The following is a 22,215-nucleotide window of genomic DNA, read 5'->3' as shown; positions in this document are numbered from 1 at the left end:
GTTCTTCTTTAAATGTCTGGTAGAATTCAGCAGTGAATCCATCTGGTCCTGGGCTTTTCTTTGTTGGGAGGGCCTTTATATCTGTTTCAATTTCTGTGTCAGTTATGGGTCTGTTCAGGTTTTCTATGTCTTCATGGTTCAATTTAGGTAGGTTGCTTGTGTCCAGGAATCTATCCATTTCTGATAGATTTCCCTGTTTGCTGGCATACAACTCTTTGTAGTAATTTCTGAGGATTCTTTTTATTTCTGTGATGTCTGTTGTTACATTTCCTTTTTCCTCTCTGATTTTATTGATTTGGGTCTTTTCTTTTTTTAGTTAGTTGAGCCAATGGTGTGTCGATTTTATTCATTTTTTCAAAAAACCAGCTCTTCGCTTGGCTTATTTTTTGTAATTTTTTTAATTCAATCTTACTGATTTCTTCTCTGATTTTAATATTTCTCTTCTCCAACTAGATTTGGGTCTGCTTTGCTGCAGTTTTTCTAGATCCTTGAGATGTGCTGAAAGCTCATGTATTTGGTGCCTTTCCAATTTCTTGATGTAGACACCTATTGCTATAAACTTTCCTCTCAACACTGCTTTTGCCGTATCCCATAAGTTTTGATATGTTGTGTTGTTATCCTCATTTACTTCCAGAAAGTTTTTGATTTCTCTTTTGATTTCTTCTATGACCCAGTGTTCATTCAGGAGCATGTTGTTCAGTCTCCATGTGTTTGCATACTCTCTAGGGATTCCTGAGTTGCTAATTTTCACCTTCATTCCGCTGTGGTCTGAGAAGCTGCATGGTATGATTCTAATTCTTTTAAATTTGCTGAGACTTGCTTTATGGCCTAGTATGTGGTCAATCCTAGAGAAGGTTCCATGCACTGCTGAGAAGAATGTACAATCTTTAGATGTAGGATTGAAAGTTCTATAGAGATCTGTTGGATCCATTTGGACAATAGTGTCGATTAAATCTGCTGTTTCCTTGTTGATCTTCTGTCCTGTTGATCTATCTCTGAGAGTGGAGTATTGAAGTCCCCCAGTACTATTGTATTGGTGTCTAAGTCTCCCTTTAAGTCCCTTAACATACCCTTTAAATAAACCGCTGCCCTGTATAGGTGCATATTCATTTATAATAGTTACATCGTCCTGTTGAATTGAACCCTTAATCATTATATAGCGTCCTTCTTTGTCTCTCTTAAAAGTTTTTGTGTTAAAGTTTATTTTGTCTGATATTAATATGGCTACACCTGCTTTTTTTCATTTCTGTTGGCATGGAATATCTTTTTCCAACCTTTCACTTTCAGTCTGCACGCATCCTTGTTGGAAAGATGTGTTTCTTGTAGGCAGCAAATAGATGGGTTTTGTTCCTTAATCCATTCAGCCAGTCTGTGTCTTTTAACTGGACAGTTCAGGCCATTAATGTTCAATGTGACTATTGATAAGTAGTGACTTTGCCCTGCCATTTTCCTAAAGATATTTTCTAATATATGCTTTGAGCTTCCTATGATCTTTTGCTGATAGGTTTTTTTTCCTTTACCTTCTCTTATATTAATGGCCGTGTTTCTGTGTTTCTGTGTGTTGCCCATCTTTAAGCATTTTTTGCAGGGCTAGACGAGTGGCAACAAATTCTTTCAATTTCTGTTTGCTATGAAAGGTCTTTATTTCACCTTCATTCACAAATGAGAGCTTTTCAGGATATAATATTCTGGGCTGGCAGTTTTTCTTTCTTAGTCCCTGGGCTATATCTCGCCATTCCCTCCTCGCTTGTAGGGTTTCTGGTGAGAAGTCTGCTGTGAGTCTAATTGGAGATCCTCTGAGAGTGATCTGACGTTTCTCTCTTGTGCATTTTAAGATCTTTTCTTTATGTTTCACTGTGGTGAGTTTAATTACAATGTTTCGTGGTGAGGATCTCTTTTGGTCATGTTTATTAGGGGTTCTATGACCTTCCTGTACTAGGATGTCTCTGTCCTTCTCCAAACCTGGGAAATTTTCTGCTAGTATCTCACTAAAAAGACCTTCTAATACTTTCTCCCTCTCCATGCCTTCAGGAACTCCTAGAACCCGAATGTTGGGTTTTTAATAGTATCCTGTAGATTCCCAACAATATTTTTTTAGATTTCTGATTTCTTCTTCTTTTCTCTGGTTTGACTGTTTCCTTTCCTGTTCTCTGTCTTCTAAGTCCGATATTCTCTCTTCTGCTTCACCCATTCTGTTTTTAAGGCTCTCTAATGTGTTTGTCATTTGATCTATTGAATTCTTCATTTCATTATGATTTCTCGTCACTATCACAGTTTCATGTTCTACTAGTTGCTTCATTTCATTTTGATTCCTCCTTAATATTTCATTTTCATCCGAGAGATTTTCTATCCTGTCCAGTAAGGATTTCTGTAGTTCAAGAATTTGTTTTTGAGAACTTCTTAATGTTCTTATCAATTTTTTGAGATCTGCTTCTTGCATTTCTTCTATCTCATCAACTTTATAATCTTGAATTGGGTTGTCTAGTTTTTGTGTTAAGTTCTATTTTGTCTGATATTAGGATGAGTATACCAGCTCTTTTTTGGTTTCTGTTAGCATGGATTATCTTTTCCTGTCCTTTCACTTTTAGTCTGTTAGTATCATTTTTGGTCAGATATGTTTCTTGTAGGAAGCAAATAGATGGGTTTTCTTTTTTAATCCATTCAGCCAATTTGTATATTTTAACTTGGAAGTTGAGGCTATTTATATTCAGAGTGACTATTGTTAAGTACCAACTTTGCCCTGCCATATTTCTGTAAATAGTCCTGTTTATGTATTTTTTATTTCCCTTGTACTTTTTCTGGGTCATTTTCTGCATTCATCTTCTTTTGTAGTGATGTTCCTGTTCAGTATTTCTGTGTGTAGCACATCCTTGAGCATCTTTTGTAGGGCTGGGCAAATAGTTATAAATCTTTTCAATTTCTGTTACAGATGGTCTTTATTTCACTTTCATTCATAAATGAGAGTTTTGCAGGATACAGTATTCTGGGTTGGCAGTTTTTTTCTCTTAACACTTGGAGTATTTCTCACCATTCTGTCCTAGCCTGTAGGGATTCTAATGAGAAGTCCACTGTGAGTCTAATTGGGGTTCCTCTAATTGTGATCTGACATTCATCTCATGCACATTTTAGAATCTTTATGTTTTATTGTGGAGAGTTTTACTACAATGTGTCATGGCGAAGATCTTTTCTGGTCATGTCTGTTGGGAGTTCTGTGTGCTTCATGTATTTGGATGTCCCTTTCTTTCTCCAAATTAGGGAAGTTTTCTGTTATTATTTAAATAAATGGCCTTCTAATCCTTTTTCTCTTTCGATGCCTCCAGGAACTCCTAGGACCCATAAGTTGGGTCATTTGATAGGATATTTTAGATTTCCAACAGTATTTTTTAGTTTTCTAATTTCTTCTTCTTTTTGTTTTTGTCTGACTGTAAAATTTCAAGAAAATCATTTTCTAGTTCGGATATTCTTTCTTCTTGCCTCACCTACTCTGTTGTTAAGACTTTCCACTGCATTTTTATTTGATCTATTAAATTATTCTTTTCTAGTATTGCATTCTGATTTCTCTTTAGTATCTTAATTTCATGGGAAAAATTTTCATTTAGTTCATGAGTTTGCTTTGATTGCTTCTAAATAATCTGGTGATTAGTTTTTTGAATTCTGTTTCTGTCATATCTTCAGTCTCTTCATCTTTACCTTCTACTATTGATGTGTTGTAGTATTCCTTTGAGGGACTCATATTATCTTCCTTATTTTTGTTTGAGTTTCTTCCTTTGTTTTTTAGCATTTTTTTAGTTTTTTTTTTTAATTGTCTGGTAGCTTTTATCTTTGTCTTGTGTCTTTGTGGCTTAGTGGGACTGCTATACTCTCAGTGAATACCAAGAGGTGCATGCTGGGTGTGACCTGGGTGCTTTGTTCAGTATTCGGGGGTGGAGCAAGTATCCAAGTTAAGGCTGCCATGGGGCTTTGTAGCTCTCCTCTGGTTATCTGGATGGAGGAGGGTGGTCACCTCTGTTGGTGTGACCTGCCCTTCTCCTCACAGCTGTGGGATGCCCCACATCTGTGTTAGTCTCTGGTGTATTCAGCACTCATTTTCACTGCTTAATGAACTGCAGCTTTGATCTGTGGAGTTTTTCCTGTTAGCATGGTTCCCTCTGTTTTGAGCTGCTATACGTAACTGATGAGTCTAGGGATGTGGGTAAGCACTCTGTGGTTGCCCAGAGGCTAGCCATACTTTGTCTCAGACTCAGTTCCCAGAGTGGGTTTTTTTTTAGGTTTGTGGGTCATGGTCCAGTGTGTAGAGCTCCCGCCCACTGGAGCCTAACTCACTTCTCAATGGTGGTGAGCGGGTATGAAATTCCCATAGACAAGGCTTCCCTTTGCCCTACAGCTTCTGTGGAGGGGGAAGGAATTCTTCTGAACTGTTGTGGTCCTGGATGTTTGGTTGGGGGTGGGGTAAACCTCACTATTTCTGGGGAGTGCATGGGAAGTAGGGGCAACAGCCACCTGCCTGCATCTCCCCCTCAAAAAAAAAAAGACATAATGACTCCTGGCATACAGAAGGCATACAGAGGCATACAACAAATTACTGATGATTCTTTTTATTTCTGTAGTATCTGTTGTTGCACTTTCCTTTTCATCTCTGATTTTGTTGATTTGGATCTTCTCCTTCTCCTTCTTCTTCTTCTTCTTCCTCTTTGTTGGGCCAAAGGTGTGTCAATTTTGTTTATTTTTTCAAAAAACTAGTTCTCATTTTACTGATCTTTTGTATTTTTTTTTGGCTTCAGTTTTGTTTATTTCTTCTCTAATTTTAATTATTTCTTTCTTCCTACTAATTTGGGGTTTGGTTTGTTGTTTTTCTAGGTCCTTGAGATGCATTGACAGCTCATCTATTTTGTGACTTTTCAGTTTCTTTATGTAGGCACTAATTGCTTTAAACTTCCCTCTTAGCTGCTTTTGCTGTATCCCATAAGTTTTGATATGAGGTATTGTCATCTTCACTCATTTCCAGAAATTTTTGATTTCTCTTTTGATTTATTTTATTATTCAGTGTTCATTTAGGAGCATGTTGTTCAGTCTCCATGTGTTTGCATATGTTCTAGAAATTCTTGAGTTGTTGGTTTGGAGCTTCAATCCATTGTGATCAGAGAAGGTGCATGGTATGATATTGATTTTTTTTTTTGAATTTGCTGAGACTTGCTTTATGGCCTAGCATATGGTCTATCTTAGAGAAAGTCCCATGTACTGCTGAGAAGAACATGTATTATGCCACCATGGGGTGAAATGTTCTGTAGATATCAGTAAGGTCCATTTGGTCCATAGTGTTGGTTAGCTCTCTTGTTTCTTTGTTGATTTTCTGTCTGGTTGAGTTATCCGTGGATGAAAGTGGGGTGCTAGAATTCCTCATTATTATTGTGTTGGAGTCTATGTCTCCCTTTAGATCTGTTAACAGTTCTTTTAAATAGCCAGGCACCCTATAATTGGGTACACGTACATTTATTATAGTCATGTCTTCCTGTCGTATCGATACCTTAATCATTATATAGTACCCTTGTTTGTCTCTCTTAAGTTTTTGTTAAAGTCTATTTTGTCTGATATTAGGATGGCTATATATGCCCTTTTTCCCAATTAGCATAGAATATCTTTTTCCATCTTTTCACTTTTAATCTATGTGTTTCTTTGTTGGTGAGGTGTGTTCCCTGTAGGCAGCAAAGAGATGGGTCTTATTTTTTAGTCCATTTAGCCATACTCTGTCTTTTAATTGAAGAGTTGAGGCTATTTATATTCAAGATAACTATTGATAAGTAACTACTTGGCCCTTCCTTTTTTCCATGAATATTTGTATCATTTACTTTGGATTTCTTTTGTACTTTTACTGGGGGATTTTCTAAGTTCACATTCTTTCATGATATTGGCTTTCATACTGTGTTTCTGTGTGTAGCACTTCCTTTAGCACCTTTTCTAAGGCTGGACAAATGGTGACAAATTCTTTCAATTTCTGTTTGTTATGGAAAGTCTTTATTTCTCCTTCATTCATAAATGAGAGCTTTGCAGGGTACAGTATTCTGATAACAGTTTTTTTCCCCTTTAGATTTGAACTGTAGGGGGCCAGTGCCGTGGCTCACTTGGTTAATCCTCTGCCTGCAGCTCCAGCATCCCATATGGGCATCGGGTTCTAGTCCCAGTTGCTCCTCTTCTTCCAGTCCAGCTCTCTGCTATGGCCTGGGAGGGCAGTGGAGGATGGCCCAAGTGTTTGGGCTCCTGCATTCGCATGGGAGACCAGGAGGAAGCACCTGGCTCCTGGCTTTGGATCAGCACAGCAGAGCTGTGGCGGCCATTTAGGGGAGTGAACCAATGGAAGGAAGACCTTTCTCTCTGTCTCTCTCTCTCACTGTCTATAATTCTACCTGTCAAATAAAAAAAAATATTTGAACTATATCTTCTAACCTGTAGGGTTTCTGATGAGAAGTCAACTGTGAGTCTAATTTGAGATTCTCTGAAAGTAACCTGATGTTTCTCTTATGCAAATTTTAGAATCTTTATGTTTTACTATGGAAAGTTTGACTACAATGTGTCATGGTGAAGATCTTTTCTGGTCATATCTGTTAGGTGTTCTATGTGCTTCCTGTTCTTGCACATTCCTTTCTCCGAATTATGGAAGTTTTCTGTAATTTTTTAACTTAGTAGGCCTTCTAGTACCTTCTCTCTTTCCACACCTTCAGGCATTCCTAAGACCCATATGTTGGGTTGTTTGATAGTATCACATATATCTCGAACACTGTTTTTAAGTTTTCTAATTTCTTCTTGTTTTTGGTCTGATTGAAATTTCCAGATATTTGGCTTCTATCTCAAATATTCAACTCTGTTGCTAAGGCTTTCCACTGCATTTTTAAATTTGATTTGTTGAATTCTTCATTTCTAGTATTTTCATTCTTATCATATATGTGGTTCATAGGGTGGTGTGGATAAGTCATTCCTGTGAACACAGTTCCTTCTGCTATGAGCTGCTCTAGGCAACCAAGGAGCTCTGGGAGTGTGCAGCAACCCTCTGTGATTGCTCTGAACCCAGCTACTCCCTTCCTCCTCTCACAACCACAGTGTTTTCTGTATCAGCTCCCAGAGCTCTCAGGGTCAAGGAGTACAAGTGGGCCACTATGATCTGCTAGGCTGTCCTGTCCGCAAGGAGACTGAGATGTTCCCAGAGCCACTGTTCATGTGTGTTCTAGCCCGCTGGATGGATTCTGGTCCTCCAAATCAGATTCAATGTCAGTGGGGAACATGGGTTTTTCTCTCTGGTAAGGTCTCTGGATCACAGGTGTGCAAAATACCCATCAGCTGCAGCCCTACTCGCTTCACAGTTGTGCTTGGTATGTAGGAGAGTCCCACAGGTGACACTTCCCTTCTTTAGGGATGGCTCCTTTCCCCTCCCATTGCCAGGTGGGTACAGCTGGTGCTGTGGAGACTGTCAGTTCATCTTGAACGGCTGTGGTTGCCCCACCGACTTTGTGGAGGGTGACCCCAGTACTTGTTCAGTGTGGGCACCCCAGCTGGAGCAGCACCTACCTGCTCGTATCTAAAAATGGTGTCAGCCCTCCCACCTCTGGCTGCAAGTTACTGTTGTAGCAGGGAAACTGGGAGAGACAGAGAGACGTGGTGCTTCTACTCCCAACTCCCCAGATGAACAGTCACTCCATTGTCCTGAATGATCTGGACCAGACTCAAAAATGCAGTTCACTAAGCTCTCCCTCCTATTGTATCAACAACAGCATGGGCCCATGCTGGCCTATCTCATCTGGTTTGGCAGGGTTGGTTCTTTCTTCCCTGGATCCAAGCTGCTGGCTCTTATTTTTGTCTCATTGCATCTTGCTCATGTCTACAGTCTACACACAGGTATGGACCATTTCTACTGCTTTTGCAGGATCTCCCACTGCAGTTTCCTCTGCAGCTTTACCCTGAGAGTGGACTTTCTCCACTTTTTAAAAAATTTTAATTTTGCCCCACCTGAATGATACTCCCTGTTGCTATGTTGGGACCTCTCGGTTCCTACCTTCTTTTTCTTGTTGATTCTTGCCCCAAGTACTCAGACAGTAGCCCAACTCTAACTTTAATGGAATCATTATTATGTCCATGTGGAATAGTTTTCCCATTTTGCCTCATAACTTCTAGACCAGAGGATCCAAAAATTGTGAAGAGAACAAGTAACATTTAGGTATTTGGATCACCAGGGGCAATAGCTAGAAGGGACATTGTGATTTCCATCCTTGATTCCTACATCTGTGAATCCTGGCTATGGAGGTAATAACCCCAAATATCACTTGCTGATTTAGAATATATTGACATTCTGCGAGACAATACAGTTACAAGGTATTGCTACACAGTTAGCATTGTAACTGGGTTTTTAAAAGGTCATCCCACTGTTATATGAGGTCAGATCATAATTGATCAAAAAGGTAGGGTTAAGTGTCAAAGAGATTACATAAATAAGACCAGTGTCTGCAAATAATAATTGATAGAATTAAAAAGAAGAGAATGATCCTACATGGGAAGCAGGATACACAGCAGTCTCATAGAATGGCAAATGCCCTAAACAGCAATCTGGCCTCAGAATCAGCCCTTAAGGCATTCGGATCTCTCTAAAAAGCCCATGAGAGTATTTCAGGCATGAAAAGCCAAGACACTGTGGCAAAAAACAAAAAAGACCTAAATGAAAGATCTCTGCGAGTGAGATCCCAGTGGAAAGAATGGGCCATCAAAGAAGGAGGTACCTTTCTCTGAAGGGAGAATTCCACTTTGAATATGGCTTTGTCAAATAGATCGGAGTTGGTGAACTCAAGCCTTGGCAACTCAAGACAAGAGCCTCGGGTGATTACTGACATCATAAATAAGAGTGTCAGTTGTTAAATCAACAACGGGAGTCACTATGCACTTGCTACCCATGTAGGACTCTGTCCTTAATGTGCTGTACTATGCGAATTAACATTAAAACTACTACCCAAACAGTACTCTATACTTTGTGTGTCTTTGTGGGTGCAGTCTGTTGAAATCTTTTCTTAGTATATACTAAGTTGATCTTCTGTATATAAAGATAATTGAAAATAAATTGTGATGAAAAATGGGATGAGAGAGGGAGTGGGAGATGGGATGGTTGCAGGTGGGAGGGAGGTTATGGGGGGGAAAGCTGCTATAATTCAAAAGTTGTACATTGGAAATTTATATTTATTAAAGAAAAAAAGGAGGAGGAAAAAAGAAGTCCAGGTTGTAGCTGTGCTAGATTCTGCAAAGGGTCATTGAAGGACCTCCGAGATCACAGAAATATAATTCATTAGATATAAGGGGGTCAAGAAAAGTACACTATATAGAATCATTCCCATGATATTGAATTCACTCACAACTATAACAAGACCCAGAGTGAAAAAACTGTGCATCAATAGTAACTTTTCAATGAATAAAAGGCAGTGACTAAAAGGTAGGAAGGCAATAATCAGCATAGAGCAGAATGGCCACGTCTCAAAAGAGCTGTGGTTTCTCACTTGAGGATGGAGCCAGATGCCTAGGAACACCAGTGAAAAGGCAAAAGGTCTGCAATTTTGAGGAATGGGGTTTTCATAAATGAACACTTACTAGTGTAAAGGGCTATATGATGAAATAATGCACTCACTGAAGCATCCAATTCAATTCAAACAAGAAATTGAAGGAGAGTTCCTGTAACTATTTCCTTGTCTGTAGTTTATAGAGCACTCTCATATTAAATGTATGGTTCATTATAAAAAAAACTCTGTGGTGAGTATGAAGAGTTTAAAAGATTTCTGCAAAGGTTGGTGCTAAGTCTTCTAGCACATAGTCTTGGAACTCTTCTCATATACAAAGGAGCCCATTTTAAAAATTATTTAGAAAACAAAAAAACAGCAAAGAAAATTACATATGTGTGCATGCCAGACAATTTACATACATGAATTCTACAATAATCCTATAGGATATGAAAACTAAAGCTTACAGAAATTACAGTGGCATCATAGGTAAGAGCTGAAGCAAAGATCTGAACTTCTCCAGTATGGCTACAAACACCAAAATTGAGCAGAAGGAGGGTAGGAGTGCAAGAAAAATTTGAAAGTCATAGCCGTGATAAGAATTATTAAAATCCTAGTGACCTGTGGCAAAAAATATCCTACAAGAAGGATCTCTGTGAGTGAGACCTTAGTGGAAAGGGGCCATCAAAGAAGGATGTACTTTTCTCTAAAGGGAGGAGAGAACTTCCATTTTCCTTATGCCCTTGTCTAAATACTGATGGAGTTTGTGGTCACAAATGGATTCCATAGCTTTGGCAGCTTGTGGCAAGAGCTTCGGGTAGTTGATCAATGACTTCATACAAAATGAGTGTTAATTGCTAAATTAATAATATAAGTCACTGTGCACTTCCTCCCCATGTAGGACCTCTGTTCTTAATAAACTGTACTATGAGAATTAACTGCAAAACTTCTTCTCAAACAGTACTTATATGTTGTGTGTGTGTGTGTGTGGAGTGCAAACTTCTGAAATCTTTACTTAGTATAGAGTTGGCCTTCTGTAAATAAAGTTAATTTAAATGGAATCTCAATGAAGAATGTGATGGGAAAGGGAGCAGTAGGTGAGACGGGAGTGGGGGGTGGGAGGTGGGTTGGGGGAAAGACCCACTATATTCCCAAAGTTGTACCTAAGAAATTTGGATTTATTAAATAAAAGCTTTAAAAAAATAAAGCTGTAGGGCCAGTGCCATGGGTCAATAGGCCAATCCTCTGCCTGTGGTGCTGGCACACTGGGTTCTAGTCCCGGTCGGGGTGCCGGATTCTGTCCTGGTTGCCCCTCTTCCAGACCAGCTCTTTGCTGTGGCCCGGGAGTGCAGTGGAGGATGGCCTAAGTCCTTGAGCCCTGCACTCGCATGGGAGACCAGGAGAAGCACCTGGCTCCTGGCTTCAGATCAGCATGGTGCGCCAGCCACAGCACGATGGCCGCAGTGGCCATTGGAGGGTGAACCAACAATAAAGGAAGACCTTTCTCTCTGTCTCTCTCACTGTCCACTCTGCCTGTCAACAAATATAAAGCTGTAAAGAGTTGTAGAAAAATAATGATCCAGAAAACATATTCACAGGTATTTAGTAGACATTTAGTTAATATGTTTAAAATATATTCCAAATAATTGCATATTAGAAATAAAGCACAGGCAGTCAAAACCAAAATTAACAATTGGGATTGCATTAAATTGAGAGGTTTCTGTATGGCAAAAGAAACAGTCAGGAAAGTGAAGAGGCAACTGGCAGAATGGGAAAAAAATTTGCAAACTATGCAACTGATAAAGGATTAATAACCAGAATCTACAAAGAGATCAAGAAGCTCCACAACAACAAAACAACCCACTTAAGAGATGGGCCAAGGACCTCAATAGACATTTTTCCAAAGAGGAAATCCAAATGGGCAACAGACACATGAAAAAATGTTCAAGATCACTAGCCATCAGGGAAGTGCAAATCAAAACCACAATGAAGTTTCACCTCACCCCGGTTACAATGACTCACATACGGAAATCTACCAAAAACAGATGCTGGCGAGGACGTGGGGGAAAAGGGACACTAACCCACTGTTGGTGGGAATGCAAACTGGTAAAGCCACTATGGAAGTCAGTCTGGAGATTCCTCAGAAACCTGAATATAACCCTACCATTCAACCCAGCCATACCACTCCTTGGAATTTACCCAAAGGAAATTAAATTGGCAAACAAAAAAGCTGTCTGCACATTAATGTTTATTGCAGCTCAATTCACAATAGCTAAGACCTGGAATCAATCTAAATGCCCATCAACAGTGGACTGGATGAAGAAGTTATGGGACATGTCCTCTATAGAATACTATACAGCAGTCAAAAACAAAAAAATCTGGTCATTTGCAACAAAATGGAGGAATCTGGAAAACATTATGCTGAGTGAAATAAGCCAGTCCCAAAGGGACAAATATCATATGTTCTCCCTGATTGGTGACAACTGAGTACCAAAGGGGAAACCTGTTGAAGTGAAATGGACACTATGAGAAATGGTGACATGATCAGCCCTTGCCCTGACTGTTGATGTACAACTTAATACTTTATCCCTTTTAGTATTTTTTGTTGTTGTTCTACTTAATTCTATTGGTTTAATTCTGTAAGTAACACACAATTATTCTTAGGTGTTTAAAGTTAACTGAAAAGTGATCCCTGTTAAATATAAGAGTAGGAATAAGAGAAGGAGGAGATGTACAATTTGAGACATGCTCAATTGGACTTGCCCCAAATGGTAGAGTTAGAAACGTGCCAGGGGATTCCAATTCAATCTCATCAAGGTGGCATGTACCAATGCCATCTCACTAGTCCATTTGATCAATTTCTGTTCACAATTGATCATAATGATAGATCTAAGAGTCAAAGGGATCACATAAACAAGACTAGTGTCTGCTAATACTAACTGATATAATTAAAAAAGGAGAGAATGATCCAACATGGGAAGTGGGATACACAGCAGACTCATAGAATGGTAGATGTCCTAAACAGCACTCTGGCCTCAGAATTAGCCCTTAAGGCATTCAGATCCGGCTGAAGAGCTCTTGAGAGTATTTTAGGCATGGAAAGCCAAGACACTCTGGCAAAAAAAAAAAAACAAACAAACAAACAAAAAAAAAAACAAAAAAAACAAAACAAAACAAAAAAAAACAAACCAACCCTAAATGAAAGATCTCTCTGTGAGTGAGATCCCAGTGGAAAGAACAGGCCATCAAAGAAAGAGGTACCTTTCTCTGAAGGGAGGAGAGGACTTCCACTTTGACTATGACCTTGTCTAAATAAAATCGGAGTCAGTGAACTCAAAAGGCTTCCATAGCCTTGGCAACTCATGACTAGAGCCTAGGGAGATTACTGACACCATAAACAAGAATGTCAAATTGTTAAGTCAACAACAACTTACTCCTCATGTAGGATCTCTGTCCTTAATGTGTAGTTCAATGTGAATTAATGCTATATCTAGAACTTAAAAAGTATTTTACACTTTATGTTCTGTGTGGGTGCAAACTATTGAAATCTTTACTTAGTATATACTAAATTGATCTTCTGTCTTTAAAGAGAATTGAAAATGAATCTTGATTGAATGGAATGGGAGAGGGAGCGGGAGAGGGGAGGGGTGCAGGTGGGAGGGAAGTTACGGGAGGGAAAGCCATTGTAATCCATAAGCTATACTTTGGAAATTTATATTTATTAAATAAAAGTTAAAAAAAGAAATGAGCAAAGGGTTTGTTTAGAAATTCAAAACTGAAAGTCTAAAAATAAGAAATGCACATGTCCTATGAACATAGGAACAGATGGTGAATCTCATTACTAATCAAAGCAGTGCAAATCTTTGTATCATTTTCATTGTCAGAGAAAGACAGGAAGCCACAGGCACAGTAATAAATTGTGTACAGAACCTGTCCTCCTGGAGTTTATGCAATATGGAATCACTAAAATTTTATTGAATGTTTACTTAATTGAAAGGTGTTCAAGAGCTATTGTTAAATGCCCAAGAAGTAGGCCATGAAAGATTGAACAGTGTGATTCTACTGATGTTACAATAAATTCAGTATATCCAAACACATAAGAGCAGCAGTTGACAAGCTATGCCCCAAGATATCTGATTATCTTTGAGTAAGAAGATCATGGGTGACTAATCCACTGTTGGTTGGAATGTAAATAGGTACAGTTACTATAAAGATAGCATGGAGATACCTCATAAATCTGAATATATATCTACCATATTTTCCAGCCATCCCACTACTGAGAATTTACCCAAACCAAAATAAATCAGCATTTAAAACGTTATCTGTACCCCCATGTTCACTGCAGCACAATTTACAATATTTAAGATATGGAATCAACACAGATGTCCATCAACTGTTGACTGGAAAAATTACATTATATATTATATATCTATTTTTAAATAAATATACATACATACATACACACACACCATGGAGTACTACTCAGCTATAAAAATAACAAAAAATGAAATCCTGTCTTTTGCAACAAAATAGATATATATGTATATATTATATATATATATATAGATATAGTTGAAAGTTGAATAGCTAGCTTTCTGATGGTCATTGATTTCTTTTCTTTTTTTTTTTTTTTTTGACAGACAGAGTGGACAGTGAGAGAGAGAGAGACAGAGAGAAAGGTCTTCCTTTGCAGTTGGTTCACCCTCCAATGGCCGCCGCGGCTGGCACGCTGCGGCCAGCACACCGCACTGATCCGAAGCCAGGAGCCAGGTGCTTCTCCTGGTCTCCCATGCAGGTGCAGGGCTCAAGCACTTGGGCCATCCTGCACTTCACTCCTGGGCCACAGCAGAGAGCTGGCCTGGAAGAGGGGCAAATAGGACAGAATCCGGCGCCCCGACCGGGACTAGAACCCGGTGTGCTGGCGCCGCAAGGCGGAGGATTAGCCTGTTGAGCCATGGCGCCGGCCTCATTGATTTCAATTTTGTGAATGCTAGGGGTAGAAAATTAAAAAGGATATACAATTAAAAAAACCCTAACTTTTGAGTGATTTTATTTGCCAATTTAAGTCTACCTATTTTATAGTTGGTGGAAAATTCTTCTGGATCTTGGTACTAGGGGAGGGAACTATCAAATCTTGGTATTTGCCATTAGGTGTGAAGACTTTTTTCTTTTTATAAAGTTAATTTTTATTTATTTCAAAGGGAGAGAGAGAGGGAGAGCGAGCGAGCGAGCGAACATGAGCGCATGCAAGTGATATCTTAAATCTGGTGGTTCACTCCTCAAATGGCTGCAATAGTTTGGGCTGGGCCAGGCTGAAGCTGGGAACCAGAAACTCCATCCTGGCTTTGCACACTGGGGGCAGGGATCCAAGTACTTGCACCATTATCTGCTGACTTCCAGAATGCAAGTTTCAAGGGAGCTAGATCAGAAACAGGGACAGGACTGAATCCCAGGAATGTGGATGTTCGATGAGGGCATAACCTGTTGTGCAACAACACCTGTCCAAAAAAAACTATGTTTCATTCCAACCTTTGGGGATATAGTTGGGGAGTTTGGAAAGAAGTTGTATTAGAAGGGGCAAATTGACATTCCATTTGAAAACAGATTCCACAAAAAGTTGAGATTCTTGGGACACTCTTCAGCATTTTTTTTTTCTTTGTTTCAGTTGTTTTGCTCTTAGCTAGGATGTTTCCAGAGACATAAGAAATACATTGTTATATTGAAGAGATAATTCATGATTCCATCAGAGCATATTAATTGTAGTTGAAATGACCAGTTTCAACTTCCTGCTTGTTTTTCAATAGATTGTGCTATTTGTTGTAATATAGATTGGCACTGGTGATTGCAGAACTACTCAAATAACTGTGTAACTCAGATAAGGCACATAGGGATGCAAAATAAATACAGAAACTTTTTAGTATATAAGAATCATATATTTAATATATAATTTTATATTCTTATACTCCTATAAAAGTTTCACAATCTTGCTGAACTGAGAGTTCTTTCTATAACCTCACTTTTAGTGATATCAAAGAAAATTCATTTTCAAATTATCTTACTTTCATAATACCAATGCAAATCTGCATTGCTTTTTCATTAAACACTAACTCCACTAGGTGGAGGCATTTGCTCGGTTTTGTGGTTCTTCCAAATGCATATAGAAATCGAGAAGTCTATTAAGCAGAGAAACTTCTCTGAGAAGACCAGTAGCCTTGGGTCTCCTAAAACCTGCTGCTTTGCATTGCAATAGTATTCAGAATGTATACATGTTGCTATATGGAATTCAGTATTCGCTAAGCAAATAAATTAGCATGTTTCTATTTTTTTTTGTTTTTGTTTGAATAGTTCTAACTTTAAAATAGCCACTTTGAGTAGAATAGGCAAGTGTTCTCATTTAATTGTTAGTATTTGCATTAAGCAATGATGTACTAATTAGAGTTTGTAAACACTATTTCTACTATACCTCAGATATTTTATATCTAGTTAAGATGATTATGACCAGAATTAGTATACACATATGGAATACTTTAGTCTTGATACTAATATCTTCATGCAATATGGTACCTAATGTAATCATGGGGAAACAGTATTCTTGTGGATATACTATGGAAGTTACAAAAATGTCTCCTACAATTCGTAAAGTAAGTGAAATATAAAAGACCTAAAATACTGTGGGGAAATTGTTTTTCAGTTTGAATCTCTTTGTGGTTATCATCTTGGGTTTCTACTTTTCTGTTTCTATTGGCACCAACAATATATGGAAATAATATCTTTGTAGTTAAGTAGGAAATTCATCTGCTCCTTTTTATTTTGTATTTGAAGTTATAATGTCCTGTGTCATCAGTTAACTGCCTCCAATGAAGTAAGTCTCTGAAACGTTGAAATTTCTGAAAGCAACCCAATTCTTTTGTGTGTCATTAGTTTTTAAAGTCTTTTTTGTAGAAACACTATTGTCTCTAATTTTATTGTTTTAAAGATATTCTATTAATTACACACAGCTGTTTTCATAAACTGATTAAAAACACAGAAGACTATTGTTCTCCAGTCCTTAGAGAAAATTTAGTGGCTGATGTTACTTCTTTTTTTCATCCTATATCAATGGGAAAGGGTAGACCAAATAAGATGTGTATAAATGCACTGCTAGAAAAGCATTCTAGTTTTTCACATCGAGTTTTTCATATTTAGATTATCTCATTTTGAAATGATATATTTAATTTGTCATTTAAAATAATTGTTTGGTATACATTGGAGAAAATACTATGTTTCATTGGCCCACCCATCTACCAATTGATTTTTCTCTTTAGGATGAAGGCCTGGCCCGCCAGTTGGTGGAGCTAGGCTACCGAGGGACCGGGGAGATAATGAAAAGGGAAGATTTTGAAGCAAGAAAAGCAGCTATAGAGATTGCAAGGCAGGCTGAAAGAACTCAGAAAAAGTAAGTACTCATGTTCCAAATCCAGATTTTTATGTTACATCGTAGATTCTGTGGAAAAATCTGGTTTTGTTGGCATTGTTATAACTTAGAAACACTGGCTGGAGTAGGTTAAACGTGGAATATCCTAAGCATGTGTCCTACAGATCAGGAACCAAAGAAAGTATAATATGCTTGCAATAAAGCCACATGCAATTTTGAGTTACCAATTAAAAAAATAAAAATATCAAAATATAATTATCATACTAAGAAAGTATGTTCATCATACTAAGAAAGTCCTGTTAAAAACTAACTCAACTTTATATACTAAAAGTATGAGTGGATTTTACTTTAGAATTCCTCATACTTCTGAGGCCTGTAAACCTTAGTGTCATTTATGTTCTCACATTTTTCTAAACATTGATTCATTTGCCCCTGTCAATAATTACTAGCTTTTATTACTGTGATAAATAATTATATAAAATAGGGGTCAAGTAAAACATATTAAAGTCTATGATGACAGAGATGTATTCCTGAAATTAATGGCACCAAACTGGGACAATATTATAAAGACTTGGCCAAGTAATCAGCTATTCAATTTTAAAAATTGAATCTTGAGTTCCAAATGTTAGAAATATCCAATAAGTTTCAGCAGAAATTTCCAATGTACCCATGATAAAAATAACATTTAGTAGTGGAATGTGCATGAATCCTGGGACTAGACAATTAACATATGATTTTAAGTGGCTATTCTAGTTATGATTGCATTTCAGAACCATAGAATGTTGGAATTTGACATACTGATATTTGGGAATATGTTAGTTTCTGCCATATGCATTACTACCAGAATTAGTATTTTAAAACAACACAAATCTATTTATTCATAGTTCTGCATATATGGTGTATCCTTACTAGGTCCTTTGCTAATTTATCACAAAATTGAAATCCTGGTGTTGGCTGGACTGAGTTTTTGTCTGGAGATTCTGAGGATGAATCTACTTCCATACCCACTCATGGTGTTGACCAAATTCAGTTCCTTATGATTATGGGACTGAGGTCCCTATTTCCTTTTTGGTTATCATTTGGAGGCTGATCTTTGCTCCTAGATGCTGTCCACATTTCATGCTTGCCATGTGTCTCCCACCCCCCACAAACAGTGAAACAAGTTCCTTTCATCCTTCAGCCCTTTCTGACTCTGCCTCTGTGGCATCTTTCCTGACACCAATGAGAGAAAAATCTCTCCTTTTAAAGGCTCATGTGATGATACTGGGTCCCCATGTAAATAAACCAGGGTAATCTTCCAAGTTAAGTTTTCAAACTTCACGTTGCATTTACGAAGTCCCTTTTGACATATGTGTAATGTAGTCACAGGTTTTTGGGATTAAGCAGCAGGCATTCTGGGATGGGCATTCTACTACCACTGCTAACTTATATAAAACAACTTCAGTAACTTATTGAGCAAAGTTACTAACTGACTTCTCGGAAAATTGGAGGCCGGCGCCGCGGCTCAATAGGATAATCCTCCGCCTTGCAGCGCTGGCACACCGGGTTCTAGTCCTGGTCAGGGCGCCGGATTCTGTCTCCGTTGCCCCTCTTCCAGGCCAGCTCTATGCTGTGGCCCGGGAGTGAAGTGCAGGATGGCCCAAGTCCTTGGGCACTGCACCTGCATGGGAGACCAGGAGAAGCACCTGGCTCCTGGCTTCGGATCAGCGCGGTGTGCTGGCCGCAGCGTGCCAGCCGCGGCGGCCATTGGAGGGTGAACCAACTGCAAAGGAAGACCTTTCTCTCTCTCTCTCTCTCTCTCTCTCTCTTACTGTCCACTCTGCCTGTCAAAAAATAAAAAAGAAAATTGGAATGATTCAAATTATATGTCTATAATGCAGTATGTCATATTTTTATAAGGTACAAAAGGGAGTTTTTCTGTAAGAATCAGGAAATCTCTATGAGGAGCAGATGGGGAGAGATTTTTGTGAGATTTTATAAGGAATTCATGTACATTCATAAGCAGTTTTATAAGAGGTATTACCATCTTCACATCAAGAGGTGTTGTTCATGTTTAAAATATATTTCCATCCATGTCACATGTCCACTTTGTATTTGAGGATCAAAGTAGCATTTCCTCTTTGCAATAGTCTTTTTTAACTGGCCAGGGCTGGAAGTCATCAGGCCACTTAAGTGCCAGTCCTGGGAGGCTAATCCCTTCCCAGAGCTGCTAGGATTGGTAAACCCTTTCATCTACAGATCTCCTCTGGTTGCTTTTGTAATGGGATGGGTCCCATATGTTGCCTCTAGCCCCATGTGGGAATCACTTTGCTGTCTTCCCTGCCAGGTCCATTTCACTGCTGCTGATAGCAGGGCCAACAGAGGGTGTCCTAGAGCTAAATGTGTCCTATACCTATAGTTTTTGCTGGAGGGTCGTATTGAAAATATACTTGAGTATCAAACTACCTGCCAGCTGATAGCAATCCAGAAACACTGGATTCTGCTATCAGGTTAGCTTCTTTGACATACAGGAGAGCCATAAGTAGATCACAGCTCTCTGGTCTAGCAATTATAGAGAACCTATTTCAAGAATTGCTGGTGTCTATGAACATGTTACCTATAATAGCTCCAAAGGAGAAAGCATCCAGAAAGATAATTATATTTTGAGGGAATATTTTGATGAGGGGAACTCCTAAAAAAAAGGCAAAAAAGTGGAAGAAGTATTTGGAGCTTTTATTCACTCATTAACAAATATTCATAGACTGCATTAGACACTATGTCAGAATATAAGACTTGGTTCCTACCCTTAAAAAGTTTGACGATTAGATAAATAGAAAAATGGGAAATAATTTGGCCATTTTTCAGAAAGTTAAACACAGAGTTACCATATAATCCAGCAACTCTGCTAAGTGTATATCCCAAGTATATATATGAAAACATAGCTCCAAACCAAAGTACTCCTACATGAATACTCATAGCAGTATTGTTTATAAAACCAAAACTGGAAACAACTCAAATGCCCATTAATTGACCAGTGGATAAAAAATGCATTATATAAGTATAATGGAATACTAGTCAGTCATAAAAAGACATGGAGTACTGCTACATGCTACTGCATTGATAAACCTTGAAAACGTTAGGCAAAGCACAAGAAGTCAGACACAAATGACTAACTTTGGGGAAGATAAAGATTTTAAAAGATAAAGTTTTTAAGAGTTTTAAAAAATGATTTATTATTATTATTTTATTTAAGAAGTATAGTGACAGTGGGAGAGACATATTGACCCATCTCCTGGGTCCATTTTCAAATGGCCAGAATAGCCAGATCTGGACCAGGCTGCAACCAGGAATCAGGAATTTCATGTTGGTCTTCCACATGCATCACAGGGGCCGTAGTACCTGGGCCACCTTCTGTTGTCTTCCTAGGCATATTAACAGGAAGCCTGTTTGGAAGCAGAGCAGCCAGGACCTAAACTGGAACTCTGATGTGGGATGCTGTTGTTGCAAGTGGGACCTTAACCTGCTGTGCCACAACACCTCTGCCAAGAAGTCTCTTCTTCAGGAACAATTGCTAAATTGACCCTTGAAGGATAAGAAAGTGTTAATCAAGCAAAGAAGGGTGTGAAGACGGACACATTTCTTTTGCCTCAATTCTATGATAAATTTTCTTTCAAAATTCATTTTCTCTCCCTTTTTTTCCACTTGTTCCTAAACTATTTTCCCCTTGAAAGCTCTACCAGTTATAGGCCATTCACTTCCACATATATTAGATTGTTGTTATTGTTGGTGATAGGTGGAGCAGGATCTGTGTTCTCCTAGATCCCTTTGCTTCAAGGTATTCTCTGCTCCATTATAATGTTAACAGTTCTCATTTTTTTCTACACTGAGCTTCTTGCCAACTGCTTATAGTAGCTTTTAGACAGAAGCTACAAATATTGAAAGAAAGGATGGGAATAGTTCAGTTGTTACCCTTTGTCACAACAGAGTATTTTCTCCTCCAGGGGCTGGCCATGGGAGACTCTAACAGAATTTCCATTTGTATTGATAAGTTCTGGTGATTTCCATGGACAGTAGGGATATAGAACTTGACTGTGATACAGATTGAATATTGGGTTCCTGGAGTCTAGCAAGCATTTACACCAAGTCATCTTACAAGCCGAATACTTTCCTGGATGAGTTTTTAAGATTATCAGCTTTCTGACTCTGGGTCAGCTTATCATATTAGGTGTTAAAGAGTGGAGGAGTTTAGGAGAGGAGAGGAAGTTCACCTTTCTTAAAACTGGCTTTGGAATAAAGACTTTATTTCACTAAAGCACAACAGCTGAATATAAATGATTAGAATACATGGTAGTCCTGATGGAGCCCTAATTTCATTGGTTGACTGTTGCCATCCTCTTGGAAGATTTTGTGATGAACCTTTGGAAATTCCTGTAACTGATTTCTGAAAGGAGTCTCAGTTGCTGAATAAACAGGGATCTAAGTTACCTTTTTATGCATAACAAAGAGGATTTCTATGGTGACTTGAGATAAGATTTTTATGCCCTATATTCTTAGTTATATTTTAAATTAAGTATAAAAGTTGTACAACCCTCAGCCTTTCCTATATTAGTATCATAAATTTATGATTTTGTTAATTTCTGGTATGGTTTATAATAGTGTCCTTCAATTTGTTTTTTAACAATATAAGAATGAAATATTTATTAATGGACAAAATGCGATTTTAGTTTTTTGAGAACGAAGTTGGATAAAAGGCACAAATTTTCCCAAAGGGCAAAGTTAATGGGATGAGCTACACCCTTTATCATTGCTGTTGGTTTGAGGGTCAGCACTGGTTTTCATCATCTTTTTCTTCTACCTATCTATTATAATACCATGTCTCCAGGTGCCATCACTTCAAGTTTTGGTGGTTTGATGCAAATCCTCATTTGTAAGATGACTGAGGTGACTGTAGAAGATGGTGAATTAAACATACTGCACTTGGCTAGCTATAAATAGTAAAAAAAAAAAAAAAAAAAAGGGAAGTACACTCCCAGGGGAGAATTGCAGAGAAAACCACACTGGAACTCCTACCAGAGAAAGAACACCATGGACCTGTGTAGAGGGTGTGGATGCACATCACAAACAGGAACACAACACACGATAGCAACAACTGAGAGGCGGAGTGGGAGGCGGCTTGGCAGAGGCTTGGAGATGCAGGTGAGACTGGACTGCAGCAAACCATGGTCATACAGCTGGAGGGAAAGCGTGGCGTGAATCTGGACCAAAGCCCTGGGGGCTCGTGGTTGCTAGAGGTTGCCTGTG

At 38.5% G+C, this 22,215-nt stretch overlaps 1 protein-coding gene across 1 annotated transcript in view; it reads left to right on the top strand.

Moving 5' to 3' along the window:
- The window catches only part of CFAP299 (cilia and flagella associated protein 299), a 662,045-nt gene that overhangs the window by 19,681 nt on the left and 620,149 nt on the right, over window positions 1-22,215 (top strand). The window contains exon 2 of the mRNA XM_062199196.1: window positions 16,826-16,956. Coding sequence (XP_062055180.1) covers window positions 16,826-16,956 — 131 coding nt within the window. The remainder of the gene's footprint in view (window positions 1-16,825; window positions 16,957-22,215) is intronic.

Source organism: Lepus europaeus, chromosome 8 (genome assembly GCF_033115175.1).
Source record: "Lepus europaeus isolate LE1 chromosome 8, mLepTim1.pri, whole genome shotgun sequence".
Lineage (NCBI taxonomy): Eukaryota > Metazoa > Chordata > Mammalia > Lagomorpha > Leporidae > Lepus > Lepus europaeus.
This window is presented reverse-complemented; position numbering and strand designations above follow the sequence as displayed.